General features: G+C 40.7%; 1 protein-coding gene across 1 annotated transcript; it reads right to left on the reverse strand.

Moving 5' to 3' along the window:
- Positions 1-6661: 6661 nt before the first annotated feature.
- LOC142256034 (formyl peptide receptor 2-like) lies at positions 6662-26331 on the reverse strand. The gene is made up of 4 exons (XM_075327529.1): positions 26248-26331; positions 26024-26094; positions 24246-24314; positions 6662-9976 (listed from the first exon to the last, which is right to left on the reverse strand). Exons 3-4 carry the CDS (start codon positions 24299-24301, stop codon positions 8998-9000), a joined length of 1035 nt encoding a protein of 344 aa, XP_075183644.1. The 5' UTR covers positions 24302-24314; positions 26024-26094; positions 26248-26331; the 3' UTR covers positions 6662-8997.
- Between the last annotated feature and the right edge of the window lie 740 nt (positions 26332-27071).

The raw sequence follows: 27071 nt of genomic DNA on the forward strand, positions 1-27071 counted from the left end.
GAAGGTGTGTTTTCCGCTGTACAGCTTTATATACAGGCCGTGAGTGACTAGTAAACAATGTGCTTGCCAAAAACTAGCTGGGGTCAAGACAAGGTTAAAGCATCTATTCTACTCTAACAGTAAATATTAACTTTTTTATTTAATTTTTAACTTCTAGTATTATAGGCATAGGTAACGACAGCGGTCAAAAACATTGCTAAAGATGTGGTCACATCCCCCTCATCAGCTGTAATGAATCAGATAAACATGACCCCACAGGAGGGCTCCGGCATAGTTTGTGTTGCTAAAAAACAGCAAAAAAGAAAAAGACGTGTTCACTATTCACAGCCACATATGCTCATGAATAAAAATACTACCAAGAGATAAACGCATCAGAAAATAGTAACACTTTCTGTGGACAACATCTTCTAATCATTTATCATGACTTTCATACATGATGCTTCTGTAGTGTGCATAAAATCTGAACCAGATATTTTTGACCTCCCTTTGACACAAACAATTATAGAGAAATTGCTTCTTGTAGAAGTTAAACCTATCGCAGCTCCGTCAGACAATGCACCACTGGATTTTTTTATATCGGGAAGTGTTCAACATTATTATGATCTGAACAACGCGCTACTGTACATAAATTGCATCGGAATGTATCGGGAAACAGGATAATGCAGCTATCGCTGATGGGGCGCGTGTGGCCTTTACAAAATATCCTCTAGCGACTCTTTTTAATCAGGTCAATATCACTCTGGGAGGTCGCCTTAACTCACAATCGGATAACCTCTGCAGCCATAGTGCATGTATTGAAACTCTTTTAAATTACAGCTCGAAAACACTATAAACACAATTTACTAATGAATTGTTCTATGAAGGCAGTGCGGGTCATCTCATAATGAATGGATCTTGGATGGAGAAAATGTTGGGTTTGTCAAAAGAGCCTATATAACTGCCCACTCTAAGCTTGTAGATCTTTTGGGCACAATTTTTGAGATATATTTTTAATCAGCCGAAGCTCATACCAAATGGACTTGATGATCAAGTTGTCGAGAAATAAGTATACTTTCTGTTTGATATCAAGTGACGCAGATCTGTATAAAGTACAGATCTTACAAGCATCTCTCTATGTAAAGAGAGTGCAAGTTTCTCCAGCTGTCTGAATAGGTTACAGTCAGGCCCTACTATCCACAACAGCCAAATGCGCTATTGATAGGACCTGAATGAAAGTATACAGCATACTGACTGCTACGCAAATTATAAACCAGGAGAACCTCTTCTTATGCCAAACTCCAGCAACAGTTTTATTAGGTTTTGTAGATAATGAATCATTTAGTGGTTTATCACTAGAAGTCTCAGAGAGGGGTCATTAAACATTTCTACCTTTGGAACCGAAAGACGGGTCGAATGACCTGAAGGATTTTAGCTAACATCCTATAATAACCGTCTTTTGTTCTGTAATTAAGGCCATTACTGTCGCACCACAGGAGGTTTTTATTTTCCAATGAGTTTAGCCGTTTCCAGTTAGTTCTATTCAGTTTATTGTATAGTGTCATTTGACCCTCTTTCGGGACTTCGGGGGGAGCTCGAAATTTCTGGGACTTCTAGTGTTATATAATAAAAATCTTTTGTGCTTTAATCATTATAATGTAAACCACATGGCTCTTTACCTGGATGGTCAGCAGTAGAGATGGGCAAACCAGAGGTTCATGGTTTGAGGTTCGGATTCGGAAACTGACTTAGAAAGAATCAAGGTTCAGGTATGAAGTTCGTGTGAGTTATGAGGCAAACCACTGAAGCGAGCAGCGCTGTGCTTGGGTATGAGTGATGCTTAGCAAGCTGCATGCAGTGTTTTAATGGCTCACATTTGGGGTAAAATCAGCATGATCAGATGCATTGTTCACACACAAACAAAAAAATTGAACAAACCCACTCAGCCGCCCCTGGAAGTGTTTTACTTATGGCTGGCTGCATGTGGGCGGAAACTCAAACTGCCCAATTACTGACTTCCATTGAGGTTCTGTTCAAGTGAGGGTCACAAACCAATCCTTATCTAAAATTTCAAGGTTACTGGCTAACCAAACCTCCAAAGGTTCACTCGTCTCTAGTTAGCAGATACCAGTTTGGCCATACCAACCTAATTTCAATGTTGATTTAGCTGTCAAAGAGTATATGGCTCATGCCCAATTATCTTGGAAGCAAAAGTTTGATGATTTATTGATGGAGTCACAATATTTGCATTTGATTTATCCCCCGATCCAGAGCCTAGAAGCCATTTCTCGCTCGTTCAAACAGGTAACCTGCATGTTGAAGTGCAGTTTGCGTAACCTATGCCACACACTGTAAATATGATCGTATATGCCCTCAAGTCAACTATACTTGAAATCAATCACAGAAGAAAAGTATTATTTTATTAAATCTAACTATGGATACCCTGTAACTCACAAACCTGTTGAAGTTTAATCACTATACAGAATGCATATTTGCTTGTGTATTTCTGTAATGCCTGCCTGAATCCAAAGACTCAGACAGGCTGTAATGGACAGGCTAGAGGGAAGCCACTCACCAAGCAGGACCCCGAGAACCCTGAAACCCTTTACCCCCTATACAGGGATTTGGAATTATACAGGGCCCAAAGTGATCACTATCTGAGGAAGTCTGCAGTCCGAGAGAGTAGTAGTCAGTTAGGGTCAAACCAGGAATTGCAGAACAGGGACCGAATTAGCAGGCAAGGACGTAATAAGAAAACAAAGCAGAAGTTGAATCCGGATCAGGAAGCGAGGTACATGAACAGCAGGCAGGAGAGGTAGTCAGGAAACAAGCAGAAGTCAGAATACCAAAATCACAAAACAAAACAGAGCGGAACAGGAACCATTATTTTGGGAACTATCTCTGGCAGTGGTCAGTAGACAGGAGGGGAATTAAGAAGGGTGTGGTGTCTTCCCATTGGTTGTAGCTGAATGATGATAAATTCAGTTGGAAGACACACGCCACCTACAGTCAGCCAGTGGTACTGCAGATCCCAAGGAAACACAGCCCAGTGGATGAGCGGAGCTTGTGCCCACTGGTGCCGCTGGTGTCAACTCCTCTCCCATCACCAGCACTATCCACGGCAGGAACACGGCATCACCTGGCGATCGGAGTAGAAGTCGCTGGAGCGGACTCCGGGGGTGACGTAACAATTTCTTTGTGATTTTCTATCATCCTATAGAGTGACTCAGAGACCTGCTGCACACATCATGAATACAGACGCCGCCAGTCAAAGTGGTCAGCATTGGATACTAGTGATACCCTGTGATGATAAGAAGGCAGTATTTTTTGATAGTTATGGGCTCTCACCAGTCACTGTACTTTTTCCCACCGAGTTTGAAAGCTTCTTAAACATAAACACATAATTATACGGCTATCACACCCCTCAATTACAGAAAACGTATAGTAGTGTGTGTGGCCAGTACTAAGTTTATGTTTTATACCATATAGCGCGGGGTATGCCACACAGTAAGATATTACAATGCTTTATTACTAATTTAAAAAAAATATATGTTATAGTGGCTGACTTTGTAAATTCCATTTTATATAAACATTCAAGCAGTGCAGGACATCTTCATAAGCAATTCTGTATACCTCTTTGCAACCACTGATGTGTCCGCTCTTTTAGTTATGGGTGCAAGCAGGATAAAGACATACTGATAGGGATCATATGTTGTTGTATACTTACGTTGTTGTGAGCCGCGCCGAGTTTTCGGAGAGGGGCGGCATATAAGTTCAACCAATAAATAAATAAATAAATAAAGGGAGATAACCAGACTCTAAAACAGTATTGTATGGTCATCAGTATAGGTTTACACAACATGTTATAAGATTCTATAAGCAGAAATGTTGTGAAATGTAAGTTGTAATGCTCCATGATATTCTGTAATTGTATGGAATTGATCTGTGACTGAAGCATTGTAAAATGTTATTGATTTTTGGTCTTAATAAACCTTTTTAAACTTATAATGTGTTTGTCTTTCATTTTTAAAAAGAGTATAAAACACATGCTGTATGCTCTGGAGTTATAAAAGCTGATTAAAAGCAGGGCGGTGGGTAATAGTATAATTTGCCATATACATAATATGCCCAATGAAAATCAAATAATTGAAATATATGTTCATAAACATAATATGCCCAATCAAAATCAAGTATAAGGTGTAAATAATATTATATTATAATAAATATATTATATTAAATAATATTATACACTGTGATCTACACTATCATGACTAAATAAAGATATCAAAAGCCAATAAAAAGATATCAAAAGCCAATAAAAGACAGTATAAAACACATACTTCATACTTGGGAGATAAATAAAAGCTGATTAATAGCAGGGCAGTGAGTAATTGTATAATTGGCCATATACATAATGTGCCTAATCAAGATCAATTATACAGTGAGAATAATATATTATAATAATATTATGCAGCTATTGATGTGTCTGTCCTTGTTATTTGTGGATTGTAATCTTAACCAACTGCAACTGTATCTTGCTGCGGCACCATAAAGTGTGCGTATAATAGAAATCTATTTACATCAGTAGTTATAATTGGGCAGTTCTTACGAGTCTCATCATACAGTGCATATAATCACAGTGTAAATGCAGAGATCTATCAGTAAAATGCTGCCAGCTGTAATTGCCTTTTGGTAAAGCACCATAGAGTGTGCATATGTTATAAGTCAATTTCCATCAATATTTGTATATAGGCGATCTCAAGGATATCCCCACAGCAAATATATATATAAAAGATCATCCAATATAAGAAAAGAAAAAATAATATTGCACTCACCAGTTTTTTTGCTGTGCAGGGTGCAGTTTATTCAATGGTGGAGGTTACATGTGTGGAGAGGGCTGGTAGGGGAGGGAGTTCATGCTGTACGTGGCAGACGACAACCGTTTCGCACCTGTCCGGTGCTTCAGCTGGTCGTCTGCCACGTACGGCGTGTACTCCCTCCCCTACCAACCCTCTCCACACATGTAACCTCCAACATTGAATAAACTGCACCCTGCACAGCAAAAAAACGGTGAGTGCAATATTATTTTTTCTTTTCTTATATTGGATGACAATTGATATTCATATATATGCAACCCAGTTCTGCACTGATTCTAGCCTTTGGGCAAGAGACTCTTTTCTTAATGGACACAGTGCGCGCTGAGTAGTGCCCTGGATTTCCCTCCTTACATATATATAAAAGAGACCTACCCATCATATTCAGAGAGGAAATAGATAGAAGGCCAGACACATGTGCACCAAACAGAATTAGACCCCAACGTACATTTCCCATTTGTAGTCAAGATGCTTCATCAGGGTAAGAGAACTCATCATAGTTTGAAATGTCTATCACTGTATTATCGAAATGGCTTCTTGCACTGACGTAGGTGTAAGTTATTTAAGGAGTATGCTGTATATCAGATAATAGGTGGGAACCTGATGAAGCTCATTGTGTAGCAAAACAGCTGTCATCTGAGAAATAAAGAATGTTCATTTACATTAGTGAGCGCCACTTGAATTTTCTTTGTTTATACGGTAATAAAGGACTTCACACTCTCGGAGAATAAACTCTCAATAAGTGAGATTTCCAGGTAAAGTTCATGTGAATAGAAGAATCAAACATTAGCTTAATCTCTTTATTTTTAGTAATTATAACATCATTCAGAACATAATGCAGAATGGATATTGCATTCAAAAATATTTATCATTTTTACACTCTCAGGTTACAAAGTCGACTTTACCATTCATTGATGACTTTTTCATATTTGACTTTTATTTATTATCATATTTTTATAATTGCAACTTCTTTATACATTTAATACATTTTGCTCATTATATTCTGTTAGACATTGATAAAATACATTTCTGGTTACACAGATATAAGATTATATATGGTAGAACATTATAACACGAGAGCAAAAATAATATATTAATAATATATATAAATATATAATATATATTAATGTATATAAAGAATATATAGGTAATGTCATATTCTCATGGTGCAGGGTACGTCCGACCTCCGGACCAACATCTACACTGGAATTTGGGGTCCCCCGTTCTGTGAATAATGTATAAATGTCTGAGATGATATTACCTCTAGAAGAAACACAACTGTGAGGAATAAGATTAATCTCCAGAGACGTTACAATGCCACATTACTACAATGCGGGAGACCATTATTATTTCTCTTTTTGTGATATAACATTGTTATTATTGGAGCAGAGTGAAATACGTCGCACATTTACTCCTGTAACTTCTATATCAGCAAATACTGCTCAGGTTACAGATATAAGATTATTAGTAATTAGTGACATCAGTGATAGAAAGATACAAGAATACACTGGAGTAATATTCTCCAGGCACAGGACACATTCTGCCTATTACACACATTTCTAGGCTGGAACTTGGGCTCTGTCCTGTGATTGATTCTAAATGTCCGAGATTATATTACCTCTGTAAGAAACACAACTTTACATAGAATGTTCTATCCATAAATATATTACTTACCATATATTTATATACCAATATATATATATACCGATATATATATATATATATAACAATATATATATATATATATATATATATATATATATATATATATATATATATATATATATATATATATATATACACATACACACATACACACACACACTGTATATTTATATGTTATATGTACATATGTGGGATCTATGACTTTGGCAGTTAGTGCAGTGAATCTTCCCAGGTGACATGATTATGGGATGTCACTCGCCATCGCGGCCATATTGCTTCTCCTGAGAGGATCAGTGACTGTTTGAGCTTCAGAAGAGATTTCTCCAATATCCTGTAATACTATGTGATCACAGTGCAAAGAATAAGTCATCACAGGATCACATTATCTAGCGAAATCTAAAATAAAATAATAAAATTAAAAAAAAAAAAGAATTACCTTTTTCCTTTTAAAAAATTGTGAAATTAAAACTAATCATAATAGACATTGTCACATCTGTTATCTCCATCAAGAACATTGGATTTTCTGTTTTTTAGTTTTTGTTTTTTTTCTCTTCTTCAAAAAGCCAGAACTTTTTATTTTCCATCAATGAAACTTGTTTTTGTGGATCAAGATCTTTGTTATCTTGCTGAACGACTTCTAGTTTTAGCTGACAACATTAATTGTAGAAGTTAATGTAAAGGAAAAAAATTAAATGGTATTGAATGGTATATTCAATATTTTTGAGGGTAATTTTTTTTGTGGTGATCGATATATAGCAAACAATGACCCAAAAACAGGATTCTTCAGATCAGAACAATTACATCGGTGGAAAATTTGATGTGAACCTGGTTGTTTGTGCGGTGAGCTGACAATTTTATTGATAACATTTTGTGTAAATTGATCATTTCCATCACTTATTACATTATTGGGAAAATAAGAGAAACAATTTCATGGGGATCTATAAAGGGTCACAGAGGAAACACCGGGCGACGCTGGACTTAAAAGCTGAACTGAAGACAGAGGAAGAATTTATAAAACACATGGATCCATAATAAGAAATAACACCGTATCTGGAGCGACGTCAGAGACCTCCGGCTGTCCACTACTTCTCCAGGACTGAGGGGGAACGTTTCTCTGCAATTCTGTAATACTTTATTCAGAGATTGGATAAAATGTAAAATTGTTCTCATTAAGAGAAGGGAACACCAAGAGCAATAGGGTATTATCCGCCGGAGAATAATCCAGGGGAGGAGTAAGGGAATTGCTCACCTATTGGGATTGTCTAACCAACAACTGATGAGGCAAAGTATGACATCTGCTGCAGAACGTTCTGGTAGGGAAATCCCACCATGGAAACTAAATGGTAGGAGGATAGGAGTAATAGTTTCCACTGTTGGTAATGGAATCAATAAATCCAGAGACCTTATTGAGGATCGGATCAGGAGAACCTGATGAAGAAGCTTTTAAGCATCGAAACGTGTAGAAAATAAACTGCATTGTCCTATCCTGAATACAGTCTCCAGATTTCTTGATTCCATTACCAGCAGAGCAGACTACTACCCCTATCCTCCTACTATGAATAGTTCTCATTACCCCTTTATGACTTTGTATGTACTGGTACATCCAAACTGAATGCTGGCTCAAAAATGATGATAATCGTGAAAAAAATGTGAGAACATTACTGATCTTGGAAAATAACGACAAATGCCGCATTATTTTTTGGGGGGGGGAAATTTCTATATTTATATCACCAATTCTTTAAAAAATCCATACATGTTTGGTATCTCAGAGCTTGTACTGACTTGGAGAATCATTGCCTGATTAGTTTTACTACATAGTGAACATGGTAAATAATAATAATAATAAAAACAAATGTATAGTTGCACTTTTTTTCACTACAATTTTCTTTCCCATTTTTTAGTAAACTATTTGGTAAAATGAATGGAGTCATTCAAAAGTACAACTTGCCCTGCAAAAACTAAGCCATCATATGGTCATATTGATGGAAAAATAAAAAAGTTATGTCTCTTTGAAAGGGAGAGAAAAAAGTAAAAAAGACAGAAATGACAGGACCGTGAAGGGGTTAAATTCAAGTAAATTACAGGAAATGTGACACTAACTCCATCCCCCGCAGATCGATCCGCTCATCTGTAATCACCATAGATGTAATGTCCGGGGGAATCGCACTGCCGGGTAACAATACAGTAAAAACTAAACCCAAAGAAATATGGAGGAATTACAGATTTTTTTTTAACCATTTCACTTCACTTAAGATTTATTTTCACCTGTTTTTCAGCACATTATATGGTTAAAGGAAGGACGACTTTAAAAATGAGAATTTATACTGCAAAAAAATAATCCCTCATTAGGTTGTGAGGATGAAAAATAAAATGTCATGTTTCATGAATGATGGGAGGAAGGAAAGAAAGTGAAAAAATAAAAAATAGGCAAGACTCCAAGAGGTTAATAGGTGTCACATACAGGAGATAACAGGGATATATATTACACATCAGTAGAGCGAGTATTTCCTGTATCTTCCCTGCTCAGGTCATTAGGATGTTCTCTTAAGGCTCTTTCTACCCTGGCGGGGATGGATCTGAGGAAACCTTGTCGGAAACCCGGTCCCATAAACACATAAATGATTGGATTCATGCAGCTGTTAACACAAGCCAGGGTGGAGATAATGATCTGTATTATATAGAATTGAAAGTCATGTAAAAAATAATCCCAGGGTGTTAGTGGCCAGATGTAATATGGAAACCAGCAGATGAAGAAACACGATATAACAGCTGTGATGATCCTGGAGGATCTCTTAGATCTCTGGGATCTCTTACTTTTTTTAATCTTGTAGAGAATGGTGACATAAGAGGTGACGATGATGAGAAAAGGGATCACACACATTATAACGAATCTGATCAGATTCATGGTGTGATCTAACTCTGGGTTATAAGGAATTATATTGTCAAAATATATACACCATTCATTTCTATCACCTACACGGTATGTATACATGTAATACAGTACACCCGCTACAACGAGGCTCAGCCCCCAGATGATCGCTGCAGAGATTATCACCACATTACAGGTTCTATGAACTTTGGCCCAGAATGGCCACATGACGGACACCCAGCGGTCAATACTCATGGCCGTCAGGAGGAGAACACTGGCGGTCATGTTTATATTAAAGAGAAAAATGTTTGCTGTGCAATTTGCAATTATTGAGAAATGGCCATTTGAGTACAATGAGTAATATAAAACACACTCATAAATTCTCAGAGGCAGAGACGCACAGCACAGGAAGTCCGCGATGGCCAGGTGGAGGAACCACACGGCACTGACTGTGGTCTTCATCCTGAATCCGGCAATCCAGATGACTAATCCATTACCGATAATCCCGAGAGCAAAAACAATGCTGTATAATGTAATTGACATCTTGGGTAAAATGTTTTTGTAATAATAAAAGTAGTAACCGTGAAATGACCTGAGGAGACAGGATGGGGTAGACATTAGGAAAGTTAACAATTTATGTTTTCGTAAATGTCTGGCTTGCCGGGGTGGCCTCACCTGGGAAGTGGGTGGTAGAAAGGGAGATGCCCCTCGGGCCGGTCTTTAGTAACTGCTTAGTGCTGCACGTCCGCCAGGTGCCTCAGCCGCACTGTACCGTGATCACAATCCCTTACGGTCTGATGACAATATGTAATGTGCGGCTGTGCTGAGACTGCAGACATGATACAAGGTACAGCGATGCTGAAGCAGCCAGCGGCCCTGCCCCATGATACCCATGATAACCCGAATCCTCAATGAACCAGTAAAGGCTTACATATAAAATAAGTGATGTAGAGAATGCTTATTTACAATGGCAATTCAGTATGAAAATGACAATAAAATACAATTCAACCACAATATACTGGAGATGTTATAATAAAGGAGGGAATGTAAAACACTTGTGTGGAAGGAGGTTACTACAATAATAAAGTGTCTGAATACAGTATAACCTCACAGATCAGAAAGTTATCATCAGTATCTGTGTGCAGCCATAAAGATGATAGTCAGGGATGATCGAATACCTGAAATATTCGGCTTCGTGAATATCTGACAAATTGGTGGCCTCTATGCGAATATTTGATGTGCAATGTAAGTCTATGGCAAACCCGAATCTTTACGAATAGTTGTTATTCGGGTTTCTCATAGACTTACATTGCACATCAAATATTCGCGAACAGTCGAATAGTGGCGACTTATTCGGCAAATATTCGCGAAGCCGAATATTTGAGGTATTCGATCATCCCTAGTGATAGGTATAAAGTGTGGTAACATATGGATTAGGAAGAAATCACTGAATAATAGGAGTAAAAACAAACATAGGAGAATGCTATCAGCTTCCACCTCTTGGAGTTGAATATATGGGTGGCGCAGCAACAAAATTATCGTAGCAATAATTGAGCAATAAATAGGAGAGATAGAAGAACAAGTGCAACACAATGTAAAGCAATAAATGAATATACAAAGTCTAGAAGAGTGCGGCCACACTATGGAAGAAAGACATAGAGGGGGCAACACACCAACCAAAGGCAGAAGAGGTGTGAGCCAGAACCTGGAGCAATATAATGGGGAGGAGAATCATCCCACATAGGTCGCCACCTGCAGTGCGGCTTTATGAAGGGTAAAAAGAAGGCTGTGGTCAGAGAACGCTTCTTATATGTACAAATAACAAAGACATGAACTCAACCAGGTGTGTAATACAGGCGCCCATACTCACATATACAAAGCAGTTAGCTCAGACGTGTGAGTGTGTGATATGGCGGTTGTGTCATGATCACTAATCTGCAGCTACGCAAGTCAGACAGTATACATACAAATGTCCTTATAAATAAAGGGAATATATCCTACCAATCAAGATTCCATATTCAATAATTATCCAAATGCAGTAAAACAACATCAGCTCCCACAAAAATCAAAGCCGTGTGATAAAGATTAAAATATTATATTATTTATTAAAAATTCATAAAAAATACATATTTGTTAAAAAGGAAAGAATACCACAATGATAAAGAGTTACCAGAATAACTAGACACCCATGAATTAGTTACAAGTGCATCTCAATAAATTAGAATATTATCAAGAAGTTAATTTATTTCAATTATTCAATACAAAAAGTTAAACGTATATATTTTATAGTCATTACACACAGAGGGATCTATTTCATGTATTATTATATATTATATAGAGTCATTACACACAGAGGGATCTATTTCATGTGTTTATTATATATTATATAGAGTCATTACACATAGAGGGATCTATTTCACGTGTTTATTATATATTATATAGAGTCATTACACACAGAGCGATATATTTCATGTATATATTATATAAAGTCACTACACAAAGAGAGATCAATTTTATGTATTTATTATATATTATATAGAGTCATTACACGAAGAGGGATCTATTTCACGTGTTTATTATATATTATATAGAATCATTACACACAGAGGGATCTATTTAATGTGTTTATTAATTATTATAAAAAGTCATTACACACAGAGGTATCTATTTCACGTGTGTATTTTATATTATATAGAGTTATTAGACACTGAGGGATGTATTTCATGTGTGTATTATATATTATATATTATATAGTCATTACACACAGAAGGATCTATTTTATTTGTTTATTATATAGAGTAATTTCCCACAGATGGATCTATTTCATGTGTCATTTTATATTTTATAGAGTCATTACACACAGAGGGATCTAATTCATTTATGATTATGGCTTACAGACAATGAAAGCTCAAAAGTCATTTTCTCCAAAAATTAGAATAATTACCACAAAACACCTGCAAAGGCTTCCAAAGCATTTAAAACGGTCCCTTAGTCTGGTTCAGTAGGCAACAGAATCATGGGGAAGACTGCTGACTTGACAGATTTCCAGAAAGTTGTCATTGACACACTCCACAAGGAGGGTAAGCTACAAAAGGTCATTGCTAAAGAAGCTAAATAGTGTGGTAGAAAAGGTGCATAATCAACCAGGATAACCACAGCCTTAATTGGATTTTTAAGAAAAAGCCATTCACAAGCAGTGGGCTGCTGCTAGAGTCAGTGCTTCCAGAGCCACTACACACAGACGTATCAAGGACATGGGCTACAAGTGTCACATTCCTTGTGTCAATGATAAATATTGACCATACAGTTATATACAAGGAGGCAAAAGTTTGTCTCTCGGAGGAAAAATAAAGTGCATATCTGAACCAACTGTAGTATAATACATATTACCCATCCCTCTAAAATATATATGGTTTATACAAATATGTGCTATCAAAAAGGTTAAATTGGAAGAAAATTAAAGTGCATGTGCAAATTTAACAAGAGTTTAACCCCTTCATGACCAATGACGGATCTATCCGTCATGCAGCATGTGAGGTTAAGCCCCGCCCCCTGCTGAGGGCAGTTCGCGGCGATCTGCGCACCTATCAGCTGTTTTCAACAGCTGACATGTGTGCCTGCATGTTACGAGTGGAATAGCTTCCACTCGCAACATTTAACCCCTTACATCTCGCTGCCAAAATCTGGCAGCGAGATGTACAGTCATATGAAAAAGTTTGGGCACCCCTATTAATGTTAACCTTTTTTCTTCATAACAATTTGGGTTTTTATATATAGCAACAGCCATTTCAGTTTCATATATCTAATAACTGATGGACTGAGTAATATTTCTGGATTGAAATGAGGTTTATTGTACTAACAGAAAATGTGCAATCCGCATTTAAACAAAATTTGACCGGTGCAAAAGTATGGGCACCCTTATCAATTTCTTGATTTGAACACTCCTAATTACTTTTTACTGACTTACTAAAGCACTAAATTGGTTTTGTAACCTCATTGAGCTTTGAACTTCATAGGCAGGTTTATCCAATCATGAGAAAAGGTATTTAAGGTGGCCACTTGCAAGTTGGTCTCCTATTTGAATCTCCTATGAAGAGTGGCATCATGGGCTCCTCAAAACAACTCTCAAATGATCTGAAAACAAAGATTATTCAACATAGTTGTTCAGGGGAAGGATTCCAAAAAGTTGGAACATAGTAAGGAAATGGAAGAACACAGGTACAGTTCTTGTTAGGTCCACAAGTGGCAGGCCAAGAGAAATATCAAAAAGACAGAGAAGAAGAATAGTGAGAACAGTCAAGGACAATCCACAGACCACCTCCAAAGACCTGCAGCATCATCTTGCTGCAGATGGTGTCAATGTGCGTCGGTCAACAATACAGCGCACTTTGCACAAGGAGAAGCTGTATGGGAGAGTGATGCAAAAGAAGCCGTTTCTGCAAGCACGCCACAAACAGAGCCGCCTGAGGTATTCAAAAGCACATTTGGACAAGCCAGTTACATTTTGGAAGAAGGTCCTGTGGACTAATGAAACAAAGATTGAGTTGTTTTGTCATACAAAAAGGCGTTATGCATGGAGGCAAAAAAACACGGCATTCCAAGAAAAGCACTTGCTACCCACAGTAAAATTTGGTGGAGGTTCCATCATGCTTTGGGGATGTGTGGCCAATGCTGGCACCGGGAATCTTGTTAAAGTTGAGCGTCGCATGGATTCAACTCAGTATTAGCAGATTCTTGACAATAATGTGCAAGAACCAGTGACGAAGTTGAAGTTACGCAGGGGATGGATATTTCAGCAAGACAATGATCCAAAACACAGCTCCAAATCTACTCAGGCATTCAAGCAGAGGAACAATTACAATGTTCTGGAATGGCCATCCCAGTCCCCAGACTGGAATATCATTGAAAATCTGTGGGATGATTTGAAGCGTGCTGTCCATGCTCAGCGACCATCAAAGTCAACTGAACTGGAATTGTTTTGTAAACAGGAATGGTCAAATATACCTTCATCCAGGATCCAGGAACTCATTAAAAGCTACAGGAAGCCACTAGAGGCTGTTATTTTTGCAAAAGGAGGATCTACAAAATATTAGTTTCACTTTTATGTTGAGGTGCCCATACTTTTGCACCGGTCAAATTTTGTTTAAATGCAGATTGCACATTTTCTGCGCGGGCAGCAGCGTTAAGATGGCGCCGGCTCCCATGTTGCGGCCCGCTGGGGGGGAATCCCCACAGGCAGGGACGCCGCAGAAGTCAGCGGCGGCCGGCGCGAGCCCCCGCAACGGAGCAGGGACGAGAGCGGCTGCAGAGAGGGCGTCCCAGCCGATGAAAGGACACCGCACATCTGAAAAGCTCCACAGCGGGGACGCCACGGGACCCGCAGGGCACCGCGAGGAGGAAGGTGAGGAGAAACGGAGGAGTGGGGGGGAGGCCCAGATCGTGGGGCCCCTGACAGGCCTGCAGCACCCGGCCAGCACAAGCCCAGTGCATGAGAGCTGCTCCCTGCACTCACCAGAGAAATCCCCAGGCAGAGACATTCCAGCTATCTTCCTCCCTGTGGGGGGGCCTCCCCTGGGCAGCCCGGCTTTCTTCCCCACATGTGCGAGCCCTGCTCATAATACAGCAGATATACAGGCACTGAGGGAGTTAATCTTAGCTTACCTTCCAAGTAAAAGTGACCTAGATGCACTGGTCTGCAGAATAGAGCAATCTCATCAACAGGCCATCACTGCGGTGAGAGAGGAGATAGGGGCCTTGGACGACAGGGTCACAGCCACTGAACAGGCTCAAGATTCTGTGGAAAGCAGAGTCACACGGCTGGAGAAAGAATGTGTGGCCTACAATAACCGCTTAAAGTATATGACACTGTTGCTGGACGATCAAGAGAACAGAGGACGCCGCAACAACATAAGAGTAAAAGGTATCCCAGAGGACTGGCCCACTGAGTTGCTTCGTACCAAGGTGCAAGAAATATTTAATACTGTCACTAATAGACCACTGGATGCCACGTTTCTATGCGACAGAGTACACAGAGTTGCCAGGGCCACCCAGTTAGCCGGCTCGTCCGCACCAAGAGACGTTCTCTGCCGTTTACACTTCTTCACGGACAAGGAGCAGATCCTGAGGAGGGCCTGGGAGTTCGGACCTGTAAAGATGGACGGTGCAGTTATTAAGCTTTTCTCTGATGTCTCTAGCTGCACACTTTACATGAGGCGTCAGCTTCAACCACTCCTGGTTAAAATCAAGGAGGGGAACGCCTAGTATCGCTGGGGCCATCCGTTCCACCTTATTGTCCGGAAAGGGTCGTCTGTCTTCCTATTGAAGCATCCTGCGAACCTGCCGGACCTATACAAATTCCTGGATTTGCCCGATCTCCCCATTCCAGACTGGTTATCCTGGGAGTCCACGAGCCCCCAGATGCAGAAGAGGGGAAAGGTTCCAGGTTTCGTGCCAAGCGGTGGCAGTGGCTGAGAAGTTTACAAGGCTCCATTCTTGGATTACTGTTTTGGTGTATTGCGTACCCTTGCATTTTCTGGGGTTTCTGTTCCAGTGGTGGGGGGGTGGAGGTGGGCCATACATATGGTCTGAAGGTGGCGGCGGCGGAGAGGCTGTTGGAATTCATAATAAGCATTGCCTTCTGTGGGTTTACAGGGGGGATAATCAGTATATAGCGGGGTGGGGGTGGCGGGTGGGCTTCATACGTGTGTTCACTACCGTCTTCGTTGAGACTGCCCTAGTAGGCCTAGGGCGGGCCCATAGGCCTGCAAGCTCTTTGAGAGCATCTTTTCTTGATTTCTGTTTTCTTCCTTTTTCTCCTTTTTTAGCCTAATTTTTCTTTATTTTCCTTTTTCTCCTTTTTCACCCTCCCTCTACTTCTACATCTCCCCCTTTTTTCTCCCCCCCTTAATACCTTTCCCCGTGGTGTGTTTGTGCGTCTTGTCCTTGTCGTTTCCCCATAGGTCCCTGTTGAAGCCACGAAGCAGATGTCCAAACCTGATCTTAGAGTGGGGTCCCTGAACGTCAAGGGCCTTCACAGCCCAGAGAAGCACTCAATCCTCCTGAACCTGTTGTGGAAAAGGCGACTTCAGGTTATCTTCTTACAAGAAACCCACTATTGCCTAGATAAACTATATAAGCTGTCTGACCGGAGATACTCGACGGTCTACCATTCGCCATCACCTGACCCACGATCCAGGGGGACAAGCATTCTGGTTGTGAGCTCTCTGCCATGGGAGTTGATGGGGACCCACACGGACAAGGAGGGGAGATTGATCATGATAAAAGGTCGTGTCCAGTCCCAGGTCATCACCTTTGCGGCCCTTTACCTTCCCAACACGGTGCAATGCTCGGCTAAAATACCTGAGCATCCTGGACGAGTTCTCAGAGGGTACGTTGATAGTGGGAGGGGATTTTAATTTTGTTATGCACCCAGAGATAGATACTTCAAAGGGTGCCGCCACTATGTCTAGAGCCGCTCATAGTCGGGTCAAACGGGGGTTACACGAATACCGGCTAGTCGATGCGTGGAGGGTGCAACACCCGACAGATAGGGACTATTCCTTCTACTCCGCTGTCCATAATACGTACTCAAGGTTGGACCACTTCTTTATCAAACACAGGGATCTCCACTGCCTGGTGGGTACTGAAATAGATGAGATCTTGTTTTCTGACCACGCTTTAATAATTCTAGATGTCTCCCTAGTGCGCCCATTGGTTAAACAAGGCCAATGGATATTGAATACTTCTTTGCTGGGGGATCGTGGGACCATGCAGGAAATACGGGAGGCGGTGGAGGAGTACTTCAACCTCTGCGCCCGGGGAAACACCACACCCGCGGTAACATGGGAAGCACATAAATGTGTAGTGAGAGGTCTGTTTGTTAAACATGGCGCTCGGTTGAAAAGGGAGAGAAACGCGGAAATCGAGTCGCTATTGGCAGACGTAGACGTGTTGGAGAGGATTCACAAAGACCGACTAGATGATGAGACCAAAACCCTTCTCTTTCAGAAAAGAGAAAAGCTGAAATCACTACTTTCCAACAAAGCTAAAGCCTCATTAGCAAGGTGCCGAAGGCATTTTTATGAATTCGGAAACAAAAATAGCAGGACTCTAGCAAGGGCGTTGCGGATTCAAAGGTTGAAGGGGTTTATACCACATATATGGAAACAATCTGGGGAGAGAGCCTCACTTCCGGCTGTCATTGCTGCTGCATTTAGGGACTTTTACTGAGCCCTGTATTCGATTGACAACAACTCGAAAGAGGACGATAGGGAGACAGCCAGGGAAAGAATCCAGGATTATTTAAGATCCTCAGGACTCCCGAGGCTTAAACCGGAAGATATAAAGGCACTGGAGGCACCGATTTCTGAGTCGGAGCTAGCTGCGGCCCTTAAGAATTTCCCTTCGGGTAAGGCACCGGGGCCGGATGGGCTCCCGGTGGCCTATTACAAGAAGCTGGGTCCTATATTGACCCCCCATTTTCTAGCAGCCTTCAACAACATCCCATCGTGTCCATCCCCACCTTTACCAAGAGATGCCCTTGCTGCTACCATTGTGGTTATTCCTAAAGAGGGGAGGGATCCCTCCACTTGTGCCAACTATCACCCGATCTCCCTGCTCAATGTGGACCTAAAGTTGTTTGCTAAGATTCTGGACGAGCGACTATCCCCACTGATAGGGGGTATTGTCCATTCTGACCAGGCCGGGTTCATGCTGGGCAGGGAGGCTAGGGATAACACCACGAGGGCCATAAACCTGATTCATAGGGCCAGGCCTGATGGTGGATCTCTCATGTTGTTGTCGACAGGCGCCGAGAAGGCGTTCGACCGGGTCAGCTGGACGTTCCTGGATGGTGTCCTTGCTTTCCTAGGGCTGGGGGGAAACATGCTAAGTTGGATAGGTTCTCTATATAGTGCACTGTCGGCTCGTGTTCGGGTTAATGGAGTGCTTTCAAAGAGTTTTCCGATTACCAATGGCACCCGGCAGGGTTGTCCGCTTTCCCCAATGATATTCATACTCACATTAGAGCCCCTACTGCGACACATTCGGATGAACACTAGTATTAAGGGACCGGAGATCGGGGGAGCGACTCATAAGATAGCAGCCTTTGCGGATGATCTATTATTTTTTATCTCTGACCCAGCCAAATCACTCCCAGTGCTAATGCAGGAATTTAATCGTTACTCCCTCCTCTCCAACTTCAAGGTCAACTTGTCTAAATCGGAGGCTCTGGGCGTTAACCTCCCCGCGGAGGTAGTTTTGCAGCTGCGGGGAGCCTCTGATATTCAGTGGGCTCCTCAGTACCTGTGATACTTGGGACTTAAATTGTCGGCCGACGTGAGGTCCCTTTTCCAGTTGAACTTTACCCTCTGCTCCAAAAAATTAAAGAAGATTGTAAAACCTGGTCAAAAGGCACTTTCTCGTGGTTCGAACGGGCGGCGATTTTTAAGATGAACATTTTTCCGAGACTCTTGTACCTCCTTCAGACCCTACCCATAGGGATCCCCAGGCCATTCTTTAGAGAAGTTTCCTCTCTACAAACGAAGTTCCTATGGGCAAACAAGCCGGCGAGACGGGCACCGTCGTTGTTGTGTAGACCTAGGGCTCGGGGGGGGCTGGGTCTCCCGGACCTCAAGACGTATTACATCGCCACACACATGGCCAGGGTGGTGGACTGGTGTCGCCATTCTAAAGCCAAGGCTTGGGTTCAGGTGGAGCAGAGCATTACTGACATGCCATTGGCGGGGCTTCCCTGGGCACTTCCCCCTGTGGGCACAGAACTCAAATCCCATCCTACTATTGGTGCTACGCTATCTTGTTGTTCCCAGGAGGTGGTCCGGAGAGCCCTACTGCCCTTGCCTTCTCCCCTTTCTCCGATCATTGGCGCCCCGAATTTTTCGCCGGGTCTCTCTGACCCGATGTTTCGCCTCTGGATCTCGCGGAATAGATTCCGCGCTCAACACATCGGAGTCGGGGGGCATTGGCCAACAATAGAGGAACTTCGGAGCTTCCAGGTCCCTGGACCCCTGGGCCCGTGGCGTTCCTTACAACTGCGACACTTTCTCGTTACTCTACCGGTCCATAGTCAGTTTGACAGACCCCTCACCGACTTTGAGAAGCTGTGTATGGAAAGGGGGTCTCTTCGACACTCCCTGGCCATTTCACACTCCATGCTATGCAACTCTACAGACCTGTCCCCGCCGGGGTTTCTCTTACATTGGGAGTCAGACCTGGGCCTCACCCTCTCGACCTCGCAAAGAAATAAAGTGCTGTTACTCGCCCACAAAACATCAGTTAGCTCCAAACTCCAAGAGGCCAACTATAAATGTATCTCTCGATGGGATAGGGTCCCGACGAAACTCCACAGGATGTTCCCAGGTGTAGACTCCAGTTGATGGAGATGTGGGACTGGGGAAGGTGACTTCCTGCACAAATTCTGGGCATGCCCGGAGTTGCAACGGTTTTCTGGAGGGGCTGCGGGGGGTGATCGGGCATGTGGTTGGACACGCGCAGACCCTGGGCCCGGAGCTCTTCTTACTTCAACTGCCCGACTCCTCTGTCCGTGCTTATAAGGAGTCTCTATTAAGCTTCCTGGTGATGGCCGCCAGGACGTGCATCCCCCTGAGATGGAGATCCCCCACTCCGCCGACACTATCAATGTGGGCAAACAGGGTGAATGAATTGCTGCATATGGAGGACCTGACGGCGTCTCTCCACGACAGACAGGAGGCTTTTCATGGGACTTTGTTTCCCTGGATCGAGTTTAAATTCTCCAAGGAATACGGTACCTGGATCCCCCCTGACTGAGGGGGTCTTCTTCTGCCTTTAGACAGTGGTGTTCTGAGATGATGGATCTCTGCCTAGTGGCTGTTTGTTCCCTTATGTTCTGCTCTTTACCCCCCCCTTCCTACCCCCCTTTTTGTGTGCTCCCTCCTATTCGTCTATGGTCTACTTTCTTCTGCTCTCTTGCTTCTTTCTCTCTCTCTCCTTAATTCTCTACAGAATCTCTATACTTGAAAATTCCCGGGTAACCATGGAGGAGTCAAAGTGTGGTATTTATCAGTTGTTACAGTTAGCCTGATGGGTGACAATATACAATGGTTGTAAATTGTTATGCTACTTTTCTGGATTGATGTATTCCAATGTTTTTCGGTTAAATAAAGAATTATAAAAAAAAAAAAAAAAAGAAAAAAGGTTAACATTATTAGGGGGGCCCAGACTTTTTCATATGACTGTATATGCGCGCGGCCATTACTTTTACTTACCACTGCCCCCACCGGAAGTTACGTGCGTGATCACGTGACTTTCAGTGGTTGCCATGGTAGCACAGGGTCATGTGATGACGCCTGTAGCTAACATGAGTCACTTCCTCTCAATGTCGACATAATGCCAGCACTGAGAGTAAAGCACCATATCTGCAGTTCTCAGCTCTGTAGCTGAGATCTACAGATAGGGCAGAGCGATCGGTTTGCTGATCGCTATAGCTCCCTAAGGGGACTAGTAAAATAAAAAAAAGTAAAGAAAAAAGTTTTAAAAATTAAAAAAAAAAAAACAAACCTAAAAGTTCAAATAACTCTCCTTTTGCCCCATTGAAAATTAAAGGGTTAAAAAATAAAAAAATATACACATATTTGGTATCACCACGATCAGAAACGCCCGATCTATCAAAATTTAAAATCAATTAATCTGATCAGTAAACGGCGTAGCGGCAAAAAAATTCCAAACGCGAAAATGACGTTTTTTGGTCGCTGCAAGTTTTGCGCAAAATGCAATAAAAGGCGATCAAAACAAAGCATCTGCGCAAAAATGGTAAAATTAGGAATGTCAGCTCAAGACGCAAAAAAGAAGCCATCACTGAGCTAAAGATCCCGAAAAATGAGAACGCTACAGGTTTCGGAAAATGGCACAAAACTTTTATTGGACAAACTTGTGATTTTTTTAACCCCTTAGATACAAGTAAAACTTCACATGTTTGGTGTTTACAAACTTGCACCGACCTCAGGCATCACAATGACACATCAGTTTTACCATATAGTGAACACGGTTAATAAAATATCCCAAAAACTATTGTGCGATCACACTTTTTTTGCAGTTTCTCCACACTTGGTTTTTCTTTGCTGTTTTTCAGTACACTATATGGTAAAATTTATGGTTTCATTTAAAAGTACAACTCGTCCCGCAAAAAACAAGACCTCCCAGGGCAAGATTTACAGAAAAATAAAAAAGTTACGGCTCTCGGAAGAAGGGGAGCAAAAAACAAAAACGCAAAAATGGATAACGCCCTGGGGCTTAAGAGGTTAATGTATATTGCTCTGTCTCCCAAATGTATGTAAACATGAGGAAAATGCACGTAAGGTATAATGCACATAATATGTAAAAGGAATGTTCTTATTGCTATCAGAGTAAATACTATTTCTCACAACTATATATAATAGATGTCCATGGAAAAATGGACGAGTGATAGGATCTACAGAAAATTAGCCATACTACCATTACCGCCGTGATAGTTCAGGCGTGCCCTGTTATGATCTGATAACCATGGACAATCACAAAAAATCCCATTAATCAGGGAAAAAAAAAACACAAGAGTAGTTGGAAACTAAGCTGCCTGCAATTCACTATCTATCGGACAACACTAGAAATAGCAGTGGGATGTTCCTAACACACTTAGACACCTCGTCACTGCTGGAGAAACTAGTTTCACCTCAAAGATAGAAATGAGGAATCCTAACTTGCCTCGGAGCAGTCCCCAAAGGAATAGCAAGCCCCCAACATGTAGATGACGGTGATGTAAGAACACACAATACACAGATAGAAAATATATATAAGCAAATGTGAGGCCCGACTTACTAGATAAAACAGAACAGGACAGATAACTGAGATAACTGACTGCGGCCAGCAAAAAACCCTGCAAAAAATACCAATCTCCTGATAGGAAAAAAGATCTGAGACCACTGGGTCTCTCCCCTACTATATCAGGTACTCTTGTGCCAGACACTTTAGACAGAACTGCAGATATAATGGGAAGAAACAAAATCACAGAACAAATAATATTCTAAAGTATAAATACTCCAATCATGAACAGGGAGCCAGCTCCCTATTTTTGCGGGATTAACTGCCATGCTCACAGAAACAGAAAGACAGATCCTCACATACAAGAAACCAAACACAGGACCAAATTGAATAAGCAGAAAAACTCCTAAGTGCAAATCCAGCAATTAAGCACAGAAACAGTAAACTTATCTGGAGTAGATTTAGGCACCGAATAAATGGGAGAAACAGAAGGGAAAACTCCCATCCATCTTCAGAAGCAGGCAGGAAACATTTATTACCGGCGGCCAACAAGCACAAAATGCTCTCTTAAATAGACTAGGCTGATCTGCAATATGATTTTATGGATTCCCAATTAATTCCATCACCTGTGTGAATCACAGATTCAAACTCAGCTTCATTACCATTCCTGGCCTTCAGAGGGAGCTCAACACCAGCACCCACTCGGATGACATTCACAACAGTGCCCTATGCAGATGTGTTAGTTGCTGGTCCCTCCACCCTCAAAAAAGCAGAGCAAAACAAACGCCTTCCATATCATATAATGCACAACCTTATAATCTTCCATATAGTATAACTCCCACCCTATAGTCCTCTATACTTTATAATGTACCTTCATATAAAATAATGCACACCTCATAGTTCAACTTTAAAATAATTCATCTCCATAGTCTTTCATTTACAGTACATTATGCAAACCCCATAATTCTCCATAAAAAAATAATGCAGACCCCATATTCCTCCATATAATAAAATGCACCTGATAGTCCTCCATATAATATAATGCACCCTTCATAGTCCTCCATGAAGTATAATACACACCCCATAGTCCTCCATATAGTATAAAACACCCACATATTCCTCCATAAATTATAATTCACACCCAATAGTCCTCCATCTAAAATAATGCATCCCATAGTCTTCAATTTATAATATGAACACTCCATAATTCTCCATAAAAAATAATGCAGACCCCATATTCCTCCATATAATAAAATGCACCTTGATAGTCCTCCATATAATATAATGCACCATTCATAGTCCTCCATGAAGAATAATACACACCCCATAGTCCTCCATATAGAATAATGCTGTTATGCACATATAAAGACACATACATATAAAAGGAGACATGAAGCCTAAACAACCAAGGCTACATCCATGCCTAAATGCTTACTATATAGCCTAAAATTGGTTTCTAGTTGTGAGGCTAGGGACACAGTTTGGACCTGGGTCCCTGAATGGCCATCAAACCATTTCTCATTGGTCATAAGGAACCAGAGAGGAGATAGGTACACACATGTAGCCAAAAAAAGGACAGAATGCAGGCGTAGACAAAATCCAAGCTAGATTAAACATAAAACATGTGCACAAGTGTAAAAGGTGCAATAGCAAAATAGGGAGGCCGCCTACAAACCTAACAAATAGAATAAGAAAGGTGGAGGAAGACCCATGGTTTTAAAATTTGCAACACAGGTCAGTTTATGCCGAAAAAAACCCAAACACTGGAACTGTAAGTTGTTGCGTTTTTGATGCGGAGAAATATGTAGTTATTATACAGGAGTCGCAATACACAGCCGAATCCTCTGCACCACAGACACCACTGACGCCTGATGGACGACACTGATGTGTAGAGGAGTTTGATGGGTTATCCTGAGTTTCCATCATTGTGGTAGGAATAATGGTGCTGCAGGTGGAGCTGATTTATCCCGATGAATATTGATATAATCGGGGCGGAGGCTCGGATATAGATGAGAATGGAGTCTGCACTGATATCTCAGAGAAATGAAGAATTAGGAATATAAACTTACTGGTTGTTGTTCAGAGTTGTACTAGATGTGGTCAGATTATCATCATCAGGGGCCATTCTGAGGAGTCACCTAAAAGAAAAGTGAATAATAATAATAATAATAATAATAATAATAATAATAATATAGACTATCATGTGAACATTGTTTCTGTGCAGCAGAAGTTGTGGAATTTTATTAAAAATCACTGCCGTATTTCTGCCATTTTTTTTTTATTTTACTGTCCCCTCAGTCAGCAATCAGTAATGTGTGTAGAGAATATATTACATTACATTACAGTCTCCGTCTTTTGCTGTTTCCAGTTTTCTTTGCCTTGTTCCGAGTATCATAGACTAACACTGAAAAAGTATGGGGAGATAAGGTATGCACACCAGTGACTATAAGGGGAATACATGAAATAGCAGAAGCTGTTGTGTGAATACTGACTTGAAAAATCCAATAGCTATATGCAAGAGTGAATATGTGAAAAATGGAATCTGCATTACTGCCATGAACATATGAATCAAGAGAAATTTAGCTACTAAATTGATCAATGCAATAGAGCCCCAACACTACGCCAAAGTATTTCTCTACGTTGGGGTCCCTAGCTTGTGTGTGTCCTCTCATGCAGTTAAAAAACTTACCGTGTATGGGCAGTAATGCAGATTCCATTTTTCACATTTTCACTCTTACATATAGCTATTGGATTTTTCAAGTCAGTATTCACACAGCAGTTTCTGCTATTTCATGTATTCCCCTTACATAGTCACTGGTGTGCATACCTTATCTCCCCATAGTGATTTTTTTTAGGTTTTTGCACCCAGTTCAGACTTAGAATGGTGTTCCAAACGTTATTCCTTATTTGTTACCGTTGTAGTTTTTCGTTTGTGAACCCTCCCCAACCACACCTATTGCCAATCCACATCATACGCTCAAATAGCCTGGGTCTCAGCTTCCCATACACGGTAAGTTTTTTAACTGCATGAGAGGACACACACAAGCTAGGGACCCCAACGTAGAGAAATACTTTGGCGTAGTGTTGGGGCTCTATTGCATTGATCAATTCAGTAGCTAAATTTCTCTTGATTCATATGTTCATGGCAGTAATGCAGATTCCATTTTTCACATTTTCACTCTTGCATATAGCTATTGGATTTTTCAAGTCAGTATTCACACAGCAGTTTCTGCTATTTCATGTATTCCCCTTACATAGTCACTGGTGTGCATACCTTATCTCCCCATAGTGATGTTTTTTTAGGCTTTTGCACCCAGTTCAGACTTAGAATGGTGTTCCAAACGTTATTCCTTATTTAACACTGAAAAAGTGACCTCCGCTCCACATAGAAGACGCTGAGTGATCCGGCAGGACAGAACTGCGGTCACATGATGGTGGAGTAGACTGGAGCAGTGCTGGAAACGGCAGAGGATGACGACTGGGAAGTATTGTGTTACATTAATAACATTTATTTCCACCTTATACAGTATTATGGGGAAATTATAAAGCCGGCTGGAGGAAGAAGAGCTGCACACAGTATAGTACTTTATGACTGACAGCATCCAGAAATATTAGCATTGCTCAAAATAAGGAAAATATAGATATTAATTAATTAATAATATTTTATTATTTTATATGGCAGTGCAGGGACAATTTGCCACAAATCTACCTATATCATGTGCCACAAATATGTCTACAAAGAGAGTTGGATAAAGAAATCATGATGTGCTGTGGATAGACTTACTACAGTTATATCATTATCACTCATCACGAGACATAACACTCAAAGCATCAGCTAAATATCTACCTGGAGACGCCCGAAAGGGAATCTGTCCGCACAATCCTCTCCACACACTGATTATAGGGTTGTGTTCCTCTCTGAAAACAATGAAAAGTCAAAACATGACCAAATTCACTGTAAGAAATCCAATAAGTAGCACAATACTGGTATAATATCTTGCTGTTCAGTAATAAATACAAATCTAATAGGAAAAATAAATTATAGATAGATAGATAGATAAATTTCATTACCTTTCTTCTCCTCCAGGATCTCTTCTCTTTGGTCAGTGAGAGCAGCGGATCCTTTGCCTATAACCAGTATTGCTCCTGTATATATATGTGTATATATATTCACTCCTCCACCCTCCAATCCATCAGACACATCCACAAAGTGCAAATAATTATCAAAGTAGAAAATAATTGTTGATTATATCATTTATTTAGTTGTTATTGAAATATTGGGATGTTTTGGTTGATACATATTTTATACATATCATTTTTTATGCTTTTTCTTGAGTCATATAATTATCAGCGCATTGAGTCCATTATAAGAAAACTTCAATACAAAAGTGTTTGTTCCTGTTGAATTTAGTGATAAAATCCTGTAAATATTAATGCATTTAGTTAGGTATCAGACATATACTGAAGATAAAAATGAGAAAACAACACACAATTTCCTAAATGTTGCAGTCATTGTGTCATCCTATGTGATTACATCCAAACATGAGGAAACTCGCAGGATTGTCAGCTTATGTCATAAATTGAATTTATTGTAAAGCTCATAATAAAAATGTAAATCAGATGAATGAAAAAGAACACTGATCAAAGTTAGAGACACTTTCAGATATCTGTAAGTTATTGGTTTTAATCTGGCTCTTGGTGCTAGTTCTTTAATTATCCGACAAACCCTATGTAACTGGCAGCCTAACTTTCCACTGTGCACTGACTTTGCAAAAATAGTGTGCCATTCCAAAGTGACTGAAACCCTTCAGCAGCAGGTTGTCTAGATGAAGGCCCAAGGGGTGACCCTATCAGCAATAGCAAGAGAAAGTCTGTGATTTCGAGAATATTTCATC

Source organism: Anomaloglossus baeobatrachus, chromosome 11 (genome assembly GCF_048569485.1).
Source record: "Anomaloglossus baeobatrachus isolate aAnoBae1 chromosome 11, aAnoBae1.hap1, whole genome shotgun sequence".
Taxonomy (NCBI): Eukaryota; Metazoa; Chordata; class Amphibia; order Anura; family Aromobatidae; genus Anomaloglossus; species Anomaloglossus baeobatrachus.

Excerpts from the sequence above, each read along its gene's own strand:
- LOC142256034 (XM_075327529.1), bottom strand. The coding sequence starts at position 24,301 with ATGGCCCCTGATGATGATAATCTGACCACATCTAGTACAACTCTGAAC. Across the intron at positions 9,977-24,245 it reads ACAACTCTGAACAACAACCA|GTCATTTCACGGTTACTACT; the intron begins GTAAGTTTATAT and ends CTGTCTCCTCAG.